The following is a 15,396-nucleotide window of genomic DNA, read 5'->3' on the forward strand; positions in this document are numbered from 1 at the left end:
TCCTCTTTGTGAAATACACACACCAGCGACGGATCCTCACCTGGGATAGAGGGATCCATCCCTGCCTCCGAGGAACCCAGATCCTCTAATTGTGGATCATCCTGCATTTCCATGTCTTCTAAAAAGGGCATCTCCAAATCTGGATCTGAAGTTTGATCTTCCTCCAATCTCCAGGATTCTCTAGGCCTTTTGGCCGAGACACCTTGCCTGGCACCAGAGTCCCCCAAGGAAAGAGGAGAAGGGCCTTGCCTGTTTTAGTAAAAAGGCTTGGTACATCTGAAGTACAAACTCTGGTGGGAATCCTCCCTCCAGAAGCCCCCCCCCCCCCCCCCCCCCCCGCCGGAGCAGGAGGCAAAACTGCTGGATGAGGAACAGAAGAAGAGGCCCGGTCTTCCAAAACGGAGGGGGAAGGTAAAATGGCCGCCGCTCCTGCCAAAACGGGAGTGGGAACAGAGTCTGCCCTCCGTGCAGACTGAACCGGTACTGCCTGAGAGAGAGACGCGACGGGACCAGAAGCCGGCAGAGAAACAGCTGACCCAGCTGAGTCCACAGCGGTTGAATATTTACAAGCGCCAGAGGCTCCAACCCCCCAACGCTGACAAACGGAGCATCTGCGCAGCTTTTCCGCCATAGCGTGCCCGCGGCGCAATCACACCTTTTTTTTTTAATAAGAAACCGGCAAACGATCTGACCAACCAAGGGAACTCCTTTAACAAAAAAAACGCTGCCCTAGAGCTGCTCTGTAGAACACGCTGTAGCTGTACAGATTAAAGTTTGGGGGGGTTGTTTTTTTAACGTGGCTGCCTCTCCAACAGCTGCAGTATTCTCCCTCCGGAGAGTCTGGGCACTTCCCAGCCCTAAAATAAGAACAATTTGCTGGGGAACCACAGGAGGAAAACGTGGGGGGAGGGACTCATGACGCCCCCCCCCCCCCCCCCCCCCCGGGTGTAACACCCCTAGGCAGACTGAAGTGTACACTGCACTCAGTCAGATGAAGCCTGAATACCCTGGGGCACAGAAGTAAATCAAACAGGCTTTTGTTTTTTTATTTTTTAAACAAACTACCTTTAGAAAGGGAAAAGACAGAAAAAATCTGAGAAGAGACTGAAGGGCTCACCTCCTTCCACCTGCTGGAGACTGAAAATACTGAATCTAGGGCTAGTTGGCCAGGGCTCTTATTGGCTCTCTAGAGTCAGTCTCCACCTGCTGGAAGGCGTGCACAACCCACCAGTCAGTTCCTGGACCGGTCCGGAGGGACTCTAAGGAATAGATATTGGTTCCTACATGCTTTTTTACCACTATTAAAATATCCATTTACACACTGCTTAAAATAAAGCAGACATGGCATCTTGCTTCCTTCAGGTGGATATGTTCTCTTATGGGATGGTCCTGTATGAATTGCTGTCGGGGCAACGGCCTGCACTGGGACATCACCAACTGCAAATCGCCAAGAAGCTGTCCAAAGGGATCCGTCCGATTCTGGGGCAGCCGGAAGAAGTGAAGTTCCATAAGATGCAGGTTCTGATGATGGAGTGTTGGGACACAAAACCAGAAAAGGTACATCAGGGGGAGCTTAAAACATACCGGATAATCCCAGGAGTCTTGTGCTCCAGTGGGAAAGCAAGGGGAGGGAGGCAGCGTATTCTCAGTGGTGTACCAAGGTGGGGGCGGTCCGCCCCGGGTGCATGCCGCTGGGGGGGTGCCGCGCGCCTGTCGGCTCTTCATTTTCATGCTCCCTTTGCCCCGGAACAGGTTACTTCCTGTTCCGGGGTAGAGGGAGCATGAAAACGAAGAGCCGGCAGGCGTGCAGCAACCCCCCCCCCCCCCCCCAGCGGCGTGCACCCGGGGGGGGGTTCTTTCGCCGGGGGGGGGGGGGGGGGGCGCTGCACCCGGGGGGGCCGGGCGCATCGGCGATCCGCCCCGGGTGTCAGCCCCCCTAGGAACGCCACTGCGTATTCTCTAGAGAGAATATCGTCTCTTGTCCCAGGCTATTCTCACTCTTTTTCAGTGTGCCATTTTTTTTGTTACTCCTCACAGTTTGCCTTTGAAAATTCCATCATCATGTATAGATACAGAGTACCCATGAAGCAGGCACAAAGCACATTAGTTGTGTCTACTCCTTTTTCTCAGGTGGATGAAAACCTCAGTCAAAACACACATTGACCTGCATAAAATACTTTAATTATAGTGTATTCCCTTTAGAGGATAACGTTCTGTAAGTCATTTGGATTGGAGGAGTAGCCTAGTGGTTAGTGCAGTGGATTTTGATCCCGGGGAACTGGGTTCGATTCCCACTGCAGCTCCTTGTGACTCTGGGCAAGTCACTTAACCCTCCATTGCCCCTGGTACAAAATAAGTACCTGAATATACTATGTAAAACCGCTTTGAATGTAGTTGCAAAAACATCAGAAAAGGCAGTATATCAAGTCCCAGTTCCCTTTCCCCCCCTTTCCCCCCCTTTCCCTTATGACATCACAATATCAGAGCCAAGTATCGGGCAATCAAGCCATTGTGACATCACTGATGAGGTTGGCTCTTATTGGTGGAATGAGTGGAGGAGTAGCCTAGTGGTTAGTGCAGCAGACTTTGATCCTGGGGAACTGAGTTCGATTCCCACTGCAGCTCCTTGTGACTCTGGGCAAGTCACTTAACCCTCCATTGCCCCTGGTACAAAATAAGTACCTGAATATATGTAAACCGCTTTGAATGTAGTTGCAAAAACCTCAGAAAAGGCAGTATATCAAGTCCCAGTTCCCTTTCCCCCCCTTTCCCCCCCTTTCCCTTATGACATCACAATATCAGAGCCAAGTATCGGGCAATCAAGCCATTGTGACATCACTGATGAGGTTGGCTCTTATTGGTGGAATGAGTGGAGGAGTAGCCTAGTGGTTAGTGCAGCAGACTTTGATCCTGGGGAATTGACTTCGATTCCCACTGCAGCTCCTTGTGACTCTGGGCAAGTCACTTAACCCTCCATTGCCCCTGGTACAAAATAAGTACCTGAATATATGTAAACCGCTTTGAATGTAGTTGCAAAAACCTCAGAAAGGCTGTATGTCAAGTCCCATTTCCCTATTTGAGATTCTAGATGGAATGTTGCTATTATTGAAGATTCTAGATGGAATGTTGCTACTATTGGAGATTCTGTTGCTAGTATTTCAGATTCTACATGGAATGTTGCTGCTATTGAGATTCTGTTGCTACTATTTGAGATTCTACATGGAATGTTAATGTTGCTATTCCACTAGCAACATTCCATGTAGAAGCCTGCCGTTGCAGATCAGCAACGCGGCCGCGCAGGCTTCTGTTTCTGTGCAGGATGTGAGACTCACAGAAACAGAAGCCTGCACGGCCGCCTTGCTGATCTGCAAAGGAGGCTTCTACATGGAATGTTGCTAGTGGAGGAGTAGCCTAGTGGTTAGTGCAGCGGACTCTGATTCTGGAGAACTGGGTTCGATTCCCACTGCAGCTCCTTGTGACTCTGGGCAAGTCACTTAACCCTCCATTGCCCCTGGTACAAAATAAGTACCTGAATATATGTAAACCGCTTTGAATGTAATTGCAAAAAACCTCAGAAAGGTGGTATATCAAGTCCCATTTAAGTGGAGAAACAGACATGTAAGTTCACATGTTTAAAAGTAGAGGTACACAAAACCAAGGGATATACCCAAATCACAAATATAAATGTAAAGACAATGAAAGAGCAACTGGAAATATGATCAGACAGTCAAAACAGTAAAATAATTACATAAGTAATGCCACACTGGGAAAAGTCCATCGAGCCCAGCATCCTGTCCACGATAGCGGCCAATACAGGCCAAGGACACCTGGCAAGCTTCCCAAACGTACAAACATTCTATACATGTTATTCCTGGAATTGTGGATTTTTCCCAAGTCCATTTAGTAGTGGTTTATGGACTTGTCTTTTTGGAAACCGTCCAACCCCTTTTTAAACTCTGCTAAGCTAACCGCCTTCACCACATTTTCCGGCAATGAATTCCAGAGTTTAATTACACGTTGGGTGAAGAAACATTTTCTCCGATTTGTTTTAAATTTACTACACTGTAGTTTCATCGCATGCCCCCTAGTCCTAGTATTTTTGGAAAGTGTGAACAGACGCTTCACATCCACCTGTTCCACTCCACTCATTATTTTATATACCTCTATCATGTCTCCCAAAGCCCTAGCTTCCTTAGTCTTTCTTCATAGGGAAGTTGTCCCATCCCCGCTATCATTTTAGTCGCCCTTCGCTTCACCTTTTCCAATTCCGTTCTCTACCTGATGAGGTGGGGACTTAGCAGCTACTTATTGTAATTCTCTAAAGTGTTTATGTATATGTCTGGGGGGGGGGGGGGGTTGGTTTTTTTGTTTTTTTTATTATAATGTTAATTTAAACATTACAAGTCAAAAATACTTGTTTACAGAAACACAGTTGAAATATTATTTTTTAGGAATTTCAATTAAATAGGAAATACAACACAAACTTCCTTAGACCACTTTAAGGGGTTGTGATATAAAATAAAGGAGTAAATTAAAAAATATACATTATAAAGTAAGACAGTGAATGGAGGCTCACATTTCTTCTTTTATTTAATACTAGCAGTTGAGCCCGTAAAAACGGGCTGGTGTTGGGGTTTTCCTTCCTTCCTTCCCCCTCCCTCCCTCCCCGCGAGGTCGCTACCGTTACCCCCCCCCCCCACACACACACACACACACCCCCGGCCCAGGCCCTCTCTCCGCTACTAAACTTACACATCCATTCGCCGGAACGCAGCACGCACATCAGCTGAGCTGCCGTTGGCCCTTCCTTCTCTGCCTGTGTCCCGCCCTCCTGTGACGTAACGTCAGTGAGGGCGGGACACAGGTAGGGAAGGAAGGCCGATGGCAGCTCAGCTGATGTGCGTGCTGCGTTCCGGCGAATGGATGTGTAAGTTTAGTAGCGGAGAGAGGGCCCGGGCCGGGGGTGTTTGTGTGTGTGTGTGGGGGGGGGGGGGGGGAACGGTAGCGGTGACCTCGGGTGGGCGGGTGCGGTATCAACCTCGGCGACGCAGTTTCCCTCTCTGTCCCGCCCTCGTCATCACGTATTGACGCGGGGGCGGGACAGAGAGGGAAGTCTCTACTGCGCATTTGCGAGTGAGTCGGTCACTCGCCGTTTATATGTTTGATTATTTAAGTCTTTTCATAACTAGAAAAACTTTTAATTGTTCAGGTACATAAAATATATACTTTGACTCTCCAAATCTTATCATGCATTTATACGGATAAGCTAGAAAAAACATGGATATGTCTGTTATTTTTATGTATGTTTATTGGGAACTGCTTAGGTGTAAGCGAGTACAAGTTTTAAAATAAATAAATTCCAAGATTCTACTATTAAAGCAACATTTGTATTTTTATTCATATTGATTGCTTACAACACCTCATTAAATTTATCACCATTTATTTTCCCCCTAATTATAGTCTTCTCCAGTGTATTAAACCAGAACCGAGAGGTTACCGATAACATTAGGTCCAACTCTATCGAGCATGTAATGTGAGCAAGTGCAAAGTGATGCCGATAGGAAAGACGAATCCAAACTATAGCTATGTGCTGTAAGGTTCTATATTAGGATTCATCACCCAGGAAAAGGATCTAGGTGTCATCGTTGATGAAACGTTGAAACCCTCTACTCAGTGTGGAGTGGCAGCTATGAAAGCAAATAGTATGCTAGGAATTATTAGGAAAGGAATGGAAAACACAACTGAGAATATTATGATGCATCGCTCAATGGTGCAACCATACCTCGAATATTGTTTACAATTTTGGTCACCACAACTCAAAAAAAATATAGCGGAATTAGAAAAGATACAGAGAAGGGCGATGAAAATGATAAGTGGATGGGATTGTTTTCCTATGAGGAAAGAGTAAAGAAACTAGGGCTCTTCAGCTTGGAGAAGAGACGGCTGAGGGGGGATATGTTAGAGGTCTATAAAACTAGCCGTTGAGCCCGGCTAGTATGGGGTTTTCCCAAGGCCCCCCCCCCCCCGAGGTCGCCGCTACCGGTCCCCCCCCCCCCCCCCCCCGGAGTCGCCGCCGCCACCCCTCCACCCGGCCCGGGCCCTCTCTTCACTATTGAACGTACATCGCCGAAAACGCAGCAGGGCAGATCAGCTGAGCTGCCGTCGGCCTTCCTTCTCTGCCTGTGTCCCACCCTCGTGTGATGTAACGTCGGCAAGGGGGGGGGGGACACAGGCAGGGAAGGAAGGCCGATGGGAGCTCAGCTGATCTGCCTGCTGCGTGTCGGCGATGTAAGTTCAATACCGAAGAAGAGAGTGCTCGGGCCGGGTGGAGGGGGGCGGCGGCAACTCCGGGTGGGGGGAGCGGTAGCGACATCGGCGGTTCACTCCCTCCCTCCCCTTCGCGCAGTTTCCCTCTCTGTCCCACCCCCGTCATCACGTATTGACGTGAGGGCGGGACAGAGAGGGAAGTCTCTACTGTGCATTTGCGGGTGAGTACAGTCACTCGCCATTTATATGTTTGATATTGAGTAGAGTAGAATGGGTAGACATGAATCATTTCTTTACTTTTTATCAAAATTACAAGGACTCGGGGCACTCAATGAAGCTACTTAGTAGTGCATTTAAAACAAATCAGAGAAAGTCCATAGCATCCTATCAGACCAGTCCAAACCAATGGGTTGTGTCAGTCTGCCAGTGGATGGAGACAGAGAATAAAAATAGTTCTCAAGTGATTCGCCCCTTAAGAGTATCATGCTGCATAGAATGTTCAGTATTTCTCATCTCCCAAGAAGAGGGATGATTGTCTAACAGCCTTGCTCCTGATCTGGTTTCTAACTAGTTTCAGTTGATCTTTAACTACCTTTATAGGGGTTTTTTCTCCTGAACCAGTTTTGTGCTGAGTCTCAGTTGACTTGGGGGGTGCCTGTTTGGCTTGTTTCCATGAACCAGCTTCAGCTATGCTTCAGTTGAGTTGAGGGGGGGGGGGGGGGGGCTCCTGGACTTGTTCTCCCGACCCAGTTTAATATCTGGGTTTCAGTTGAGTTGGGGTGCCTTCTTTGGCATAAGCTCCTATTTAAAAAATGCAGCTGTTCTGTGAAGCTAATACTACTACTACTACTTAACATTTCTAGAGCGCTACTAGGGTTACGCAGCGCTGTACAATTTAACAAAGAGAGACAGTCCCTGCTCAAAGAGCTTACAATCTAATAGACAAGTGAACGGTCGGTCCGATAGGGGCAGTCAAATTGGGGCAGTCTGGATTCACTGAACGGTAAGGGTTAGGTGCCGAACGCAGCATTGAAGAGGTGGGCTTTAAGCAAAGACTTGAAGACGGGCAGGGAGGGGGCTTGGCGTAAGGGCTCAGGAAGGTTGTTCCAAGCATGGGGTGAGGCGAGGCAGAATGAGCGGAGCCTGGAGTTGGCGGTGGTGGAGAAGGGTACTGAGAGGAGGGATTTATCCTGTGAACGGAGGTTACGGGCGGGAACGTAAGGGTTTATCTCAGTGGATACTGAGATCCCTACCACCACCCTACCCCCCTCCCTTGACCGTGAATGTCTTCGTTGGAAATCAACCTGCATTTGGTGAGCCTGTTCTGATTTATTTCAGCTATTTCAGTGTACTGGTGGTGTCTGTGTTTCTGTTCCTTTTTAAACACACATAGGTATCTGGCTTGTTCATTCCTCACAGCAAGGACGCTCTCCTGCTCAGCTGCTCGAGTAACTGACAGAAAACCTTTTCCTTCCAGTTTCTTTAAGCAGTTAATATTTATGTGTAACTCTCTATGTTAGAGGACTCTTTATGTGGAAGACTGTTTATAGGTGTTGTTTTAAATTTTCTGTCACAGTTTTTCCCACCAGAATTCTCTTCTTGTTTATATCAGCTGATGTTTGGAGGGGTTTTTTTTTCTAATTGTGCTGCCTGACTCTCTCAGCTGTATGACTCTCAGTAGGCAAATCCAGACATTTATTAGCTCTTCTCTCCTTGCGTTGCAAAAAAAAAAAGGCAACTCACATTAACTGCCTCTCCCTATTATTCTTTGTCAGGTGTGGATCCTGAAGTCAGATTTATATATTTGAGGCATTTGTACACCACATTTCCCCACCTATTTGTAGGCCTAATGTGGCTTACACTATGTTGCAGAAGGTATAACAGAGTAAGAGGTATGGTCTAATTTAACATATCACTGTGTAAGAAATTAGGTAGATAGGTCAGTAGAATTATTTACATAACACAAAATAAAACAGGTAAGATATTTATTTATTTATTTGTAGCATTTGTATCCCACATTTTCCTACCAATTTGCAGGCTCAATGTGGCTTACATTTGCCGTAATGGCGGATGCCATTTCCGGGTAATAGAATTACAGATGGTATTGCATTAATGTGCGGACATACATGTTAAGAAATATACAATGGAACGTACATGGGACATAACATAAATGGAGTAGATCATGGTAGAGAGGAATACAATAAGGTACTACATGAAGTTTTCTGAGGTATGAATTGGAATGTAACATACATTAGGTCATCTACTATAAAAGAGCCTATTCGACATGAGGTAACATAGTAGATGACGGCAGAAAAAAGACCTGCACGGTCCATCCAGTCTGCCCAACAAGATAAACTCATATGTGCTACTTTTTGTGTATACCCTACTTTGATTTGTACCTGTCCTCTTCAGGGCACAGACCTTATAAGTCTGCCCAGCACTATCCCCGCCTCCCAACCACCAGCCCCGCCTCCCACCACCGGCTCTGGCACAGACCGTATAAGTCTGCCCAGCACTATCCCCGCCTCCCAACCTCCAGCCTCGCCTCCCAACCACCGGCTGTGGCACAGACCGTATAAGTCTGCCCAGCACTATCCCCACCTCCCACCACCGGCTCTGGCACAGACCGTATAAGTCTGCCCACAACCAGCCCCGCCTCCCAACCACCTACTACTACTACTATTTAGCATTTCTATAGCGCTACAAGGCATACGCAGCGCCTCCCATACGCAGCGCCTCCCAACCACCTGCTCTGGCACAGACCTTATAAGTCTGCCCAGCACTATCCCCGCCTCCCAACCACCAGCCCCGCCTCCCAACCACCAGCCTCACCTCCCACCACCGGTTCTGGCACAGACCTTATAAGTCTGCCCAGCACTATCCCTGCCTCCCAACCACCAGTCCCGTCTCCCAGTGCGTGATCTTTGGTTATGTGAAAAAGGGTTTCGGTTTTATGTAGACCGTGTATAGTGTTATTATTTAGTATTTAAGATGGATGTTTATTGTATGCCTTCTTAAAAAGATCTGTTTTCAGTAGCCTTCTGAAGGTAGTTAGGTCTTGCGTTGTTTTTATGGCCTCCGGTAGTGCGTTCCATAGCTGCGTGCAGAGGTAGGAGAAACTGGTCGCATATGTGGATTTATATTTTAGCCCTTTGCAATTATAATGACCAATAGTGATAATGTGATTAACATAATCAAATTAGAAAGGATCAGTATTAGTATTAATTGTCAGATAATTGCTAATCTAGAGACCTGTATTTGTGAATATGCTAGAACACCCTGCTTGCTGTTCATTTCTATGTTAGTTCTCATATCAACTGTATGCTCTGCTTTATTCTTTACAGCTTAAGATCTCCTATCTGTATATCTGCACTGAAGATTAGACTGTTTATTTTGGTCTAGGACCTTGGCTGTATATCCCACAAGAATCCATTCTGATATTATGAAGTTATCTATACTTTTACCTGAGAAAATAATCTCAGTTTCAGCCAGGGAAAAAGGATCCTTCTTTTTCTGTCCTAGAGACATTTCCTACAGATTAAAAAAAAAAAAAAGTCTTCCGAACTGAATTGTTTAACTATGCATAGAGCTGTCCCAGTTGGCTTTTTTTTCTCTCTCTTTCTGTTTACATTTCCTATCTGGTCAAAGCTGTTGGCTGTCCTCTACCAAGTTAGATAAGCACAATCTTGCTTCAGTATGAGCTACTCATCTGGCTCAGAGACAGAGGGAGTAGCGTGATCAACAGGACACTTCCGAAGAGACCAAGGAGCCGAAAAAAATCAGGAATAAAAAATGTTGTTTAATAACAGAAGATAAAGACTCTACACGGCACCGTGTTTTGGCAATAAACACCTGCCTCGGGAGTCTGTATGTGGTAAATGCCAGTAAGTGGAGCTGAACCAAATCAAGCCTTTAGAAAGACTGATGCAATAGGTAAATGTAGAAAATACGTAGGTGAAGAACACGAGCAAAAACTGCAAAGAGAATCGTGTCCACAGAAATATCATTCATTGCTGATACAGCGATATTTTTCTGGACGCGATGCATGACCCATGCCCAAAATTTCATATTCTCAGATCGCAAAGATCTGGGTGGCCTGACACTCCTGAATCACATGTTTTAAATATTGCGGCATACAACTTTGAGTACAGAGCCTGATGAGTTAAACATATAACTTTGTCCTGCACTCTGGAATTTATGGGTAACGCTTAGCAAGTAGTGTGCTTAAATTCTAATTAATGCCAATTAGTGCTGCTAATTGACTGCTAACATCCAGTTAACAGCGCTGATTAGCTTGTTAACTAAGTTACGCGCATTGTTATGGAATACACTACGATTTCTGCACTGAAATCTCAGCGCGATATATGGAATCCCAGGGTATTTATTTATTTGTTGCATTTGTATCCCACATTTTCCCACCTATTTGCAGGCTCAATGTGGCTTACAATTTTCCGTCATGACTTATGTCATTTCAGAATACATATACAATTGGTAATATATATAGAACATGAATGCTAAATGAACAGTCGGGCAAAAAAAGGGAAAATATTCAAATGGTATCACATATTGAACATGGATTGCTTATTAAAATTAAACAATACGATATAGGGAGACAGTAATCCGATTGTTAAGTAAATGATGGTGAATTACAGTTCCAATTATAAGTCATTATGGTATATCTTATTAAAGAGATGTGTTTTCAGTGCCTTACGGAAGTTAATTAGGTTACGAATTATTTTCAGGTCCAATGGTAGAGCATTCCACATTTGTGAACTCAAGTATGAAAAGCTGGATGCATGTATTAATCTACCGTATTTTTCGGACTATAAGACGCACCGGACCATAAGACGCACCTAGGTTTTAGAGGAGGGAAATAGGAAAAAAAAATGTTTCCTTTTTCCCTCCTCTAAAACCTAGGTGCTCCGGTGCGTCTTGTCCGAGTTCGGGATCGCCCTCCCCCCGGCCCTGTCACCACTTCTCCCTACTCACGTCACGCGATCTTCCCTGGTGGTCTAGTGACGTCGGGGCAGGAAAGAGCCCCCTCTTTCCTGCCCAGCGCGCCGCTCTCCGTCCTCCTGTATGCTGCCTGACGGTCTCGGCGAGATTCAAAATGGCCGCTGAGAATTGAAGTCTCGGCGGCCATTTTGAATCTCACCGAGACCGTCAGGCTGCATACAGGAGGACGGAGAGCAGCGCGCTGAGCAGGAAAGAGGGGGCTCTTTCCTGCCCCGACGTCACTAGACCACCAGGGAAGATCGTGTGACGTGAGTAGGGAGAAGTGGTGACAGGGCCGGGGGGAGGGCGATCCCGAACTCAGAGGGAGGGAGGGAAATCTCTACCTTCGGACTATAAGACGCACCCCCCATTTTCCTCCCAAATTTGGGGGGAAAAAAGTGCGTCTTATAGTCCGAAAAATACGGTATATTTTAGCTAATATCCAAATCTATGTCCGGTTGCAGATCGACTTCATCAATGAACAAAACAAAGAGAACTGGTGTCACAAAATGACTACTAACAACTGAATAGTATACCAAAATAGCGGAAAAAGCCTCAAAAAGCTTCCAGGTCTTGAATTGATCTGTTGAAGCTAAATCGGGTCAAAAGACCCTACTTTCATCATTGGCACAAAAAACCGCTACTGCTTAAACTATTTTAAATTTCATTAATTTTACTTTATTTTCAATTGTTTAACTTATTAGTTGTGCTTTACTAATAAAACTATCAATGTTAAATAGACACCACACTTATCTTTATAGCGGGTGCTTTGTGGATAGCGTAAATCGCTGAATTCTTCTCTCTCAGGTACTAAATGCGGGGCCGACGTTGGCCAGCGTTTCGCATGGCTGCTTCAGGGCCTCTAACGCACAGTCTGAGGAAGAAATATTAACATTAAAGATAGCACAAAAACTCAATAATATCATAAATAACCACACACATACTTGGAAGAAAGGTCAGCACGAAATGTTACGCTCTCCTATTGACTCACTGACAGGCCAAGATGGCTGCTTTATAAAAATTCTGACATCAGACGCTGTGAGGTCAAATTACCAATAGGAAAACTCTAGAAAAAGTGACTCCACTCAACACGGTGACTTAAACCCGTCGGGTGCAAAGAATGTAATCTGAATATCCATTTTTGCTCACATTGTAACAGGAACTTCTGATAATCTCCACCTCTTTTAGTTTGATAAGTAGATTGAAGAACCACGCATCGCAACTCTTCAAAGGAATGTTGATGCATATTGCAATGCATTGCTAATGGAAGCCCAGTACGATTGGTATGAATGGAGCTCTTATGCTCCCTTAGTCTCGTTGTTAACATCGTCATCGTTTGCCCCACATATATCTTGTTGCAATAAACTACACCACTAGATCTACAATTGGTATATTGTTTTAATATGTATATCTTATCATCAACCGGATTCGTGAACACATGAGTCTCATCCATAATCGAACAGTAATTACAGTCACCCCATTTCCAATGGTCGTTCACGTTATCAAAAGATATAATCGTAGATGGCACACTTGGTAAGACTGCTGGACACAGATGCTCTTTCAAATTTAAACTTCTACTGTACGCTAGCCTCAATTTAATATTCTCAAAGCATGGCAATGTGTTAATTAAAGTCCAATGTTTCTTCAGGATCTTCACTAATTTTGGGGAGTCCATATTATATTGAGTGACATAGGTAATGTAGTCATCTGGAACATTCGGCTTATCAGTTCTCGGGGTCAATAACTACTCTCTAGTGTTCCATCTCGCTCTTTTATATGCTCTCCCTAGTGTATATTCAGGATAGCCTCTCTTGGCCAATATCTGTGAGAGTCTTTTAGATTGCATTTTAAACTCTTTTTCCGTGGAACATATACGCCAATGTCTCAGAAACTGAGAAAGGTAAGTTGTCTTTTAAAGATCTTGGATGACAGCTATCGTAGTTTAAAAAAGTATTCCTATCTGTCGATTTATGGAATACAGTAGTGTTGATCAATACATCTAAAAAAGAGATTTGCGTTGAGTCCATTTGTGCTGTAAACTTGATCCGCGGGTGACTCCTATTTAAAACAGACACAAACTGTAAAAGATGTTCTTCATCGCCAGTCCATAATAAAAAGATGTCATCAATAGGCTCTTCTACAGCCCTCTCATCCTCCTGATTAATCCTCCTCAGATCCTCCTCCTTCCCCTTAGAATTCTGGGACTGGTAGTGTAGAGAACTCTTCCTGGCTCTACCCTGTGTCTCCCTCCAGGGCTGCTGGGAAATGTAGTCTTTGGATCTCACTGTTCTCTCTGGGGAAGGTGACAAGCTGCTTTCTCTGACATGCTTGATCCTTGTGGATCGGAATCTTCGGGCTCTGCTCTCCTGTGCGGGTTTAGGACACCCTGAAGGAGACTTTCTCCCTTCTTCCTTAGCTGTTTCCCAGTCCGTGCTCCCGGACTCTTCACAAGGGTCATCAACACCTCCTTTCTTCTGCTGGTCACACCTCTCTCTATACAGCCTAGCAATCTTCTAGCTATGGCCACCGCCTTGTCACACTGTTTCATCGCCTTCAGATCCTCAGCTACTATCACCCCAAGATCCCTCTCCCCATCTGTACATATCAGATTCTCACTGCCTAACACATACGTCTCCCGTGGATTTCTACTCCCTAAGTGCATCACTTTGCATTTCTTTGCATTGAATTTTAATTGGCAAACATTAGACCATTCTTCTAACTTCTGCAGATCCTTTTTCATGTTTTCCACTCCCTCTGGGGTGTCCACTCTGTTACAAATCTTGGTATCATCTGCAAAAAGGCAAACTTTACCTTCTAACCCTTCGGCCCCAGCACCAATCCTTGAGGCACTCCAGTACTCACCTTTCCCTCCTCCAAGTGAATTCTATTAACCACCACCCTCTGGCGTCTGTCCGTCAACCAGTTCCTAATCCACTTCGCTATGTTGGGTCCTATCTTCAGCCTGTCAAGTTTATTCAAGAGCCTCCTGTGAGGGAACCGTGTCAAAGGCTTTGCTGAAATGTAAGTAGATTACATCTATCACACGTCCTTGATTCAGTTCTCTGGTCACCCAGTCAAAGAATTCAATGAGATTCATTTGGCACGATTTACCTGTGGTAAAACCAGGTTGTCGCGGATTTTGCAACTTATTGGATTCCAGGAAATTCACTATCCTTTCCTTCAGCATCCCTTCCATTACTTTTCCAATAACCGAAGTGAGGCTTTCTGGCCTTTAGTTTCCAGCAGCTTCTCTGTCACCGCTTTGGAGAAGAGCGGATGTGATCCCTCTTCACAAATCTATAAACCCCTTGAAGCCAGTTTTACAAACTGAGTCTAACATTGACTTGCCGTGTCTGGACTCCTTCAAGGACTTTATATAAGATCGTGCAGTGTGTACGATGAACTTCCTATCAACTATGTTTGCTGATTGAAATGGAGCCTTGGCACCTCTACATTTCAAGTTTCTTGATGTCAGTATATCAAAAAGGCAGTTAAACATGCAAATAAATTTAACAGTCACTTCACAGCCAACAAACTAGGAAATGATTTACTCTGGTCTTGCAAGAAAGAACATCCCATCAAGCTGTACATCACCATCTGGAAAACATAAATGTCATTCAGCTCCAGTTCTGCTGCTGCTTTCCCTTAGCCATCATTTTTCCCAGGACTCATCTATATACAAACACGCAGCTGGGAGACAAAGATTAACCTTCTCCCACCCCCACCCCCACCCCCCAAAAAAGAAAACCAAAATATGCCTTTTACAACCAAACTTAAAGAAGAAATAAAGGGCTAGATGCACTAAAGTTAACGAGCCGTCAACATGGGTTTTAAACTGGTTCTAGCCAGTTTAACGTGCAAGTAGTAAACAGGGACATGCACAAAAGGGCATTTTCCTGTCACGGTAGCAGCTAACGAAAACGGAACACAAATGATCCAAAGGCTATTATAATGAGATGCACTACCATTTTCCGATCCCCTTACCGTGGAAAACCTAACGGGAGGTCTACACCTCTCATTGTGGCAAAGGAAAGAATCGGAAGAAAAAAATGTCGTCGGGGACGGCCTTTTTGGAGGTCCTTCACTCAAAAAAACAAAAAAAGCCCTCTAAAAAGACGTCCTTCACTCATTACG

At 45.3% G+C, this 15,396-nt stretch overlaps 1 protein-coding gene across 1 annotated transcript in view; it reads left to right on the forward strand.

Annotated features, from left to right (window-relative positions):
- LRRK1 (leucine rich repeat kinase 1) overlaps positions 1 to 15,396 on the forward strand; it is a 246,932-nt gene that overhangs the window by 204,920 nt on the left and 26,616 nt on the right. Inside the window, exon 28 of the mRNA XM_030189745.1 lies at positions 1,363 to 1,557. Coding sequence (XP_030045605.1) covers positions 1,363 to 1,557 — 195 coding nt within the window. The remainder of the gene's footprint in view (positions 1 to 1,362; positions 1,558 to 15,396) is intronic.

This window comes from Microcaecilia unicolor, chromosome 1 (genome assembly GCF_901765095.1).
Source record: "Microcaecilia unicolor chromosome 1, aMicUni1.1, whole genome shotgun sequence".
Taxonomy (NCBI): Eukaryota; Metazoa; Chordata; class Amphibia; order Gymnophiona; family Siphonopidae; genus Microcaecilia; species Microcaecilia unicolor.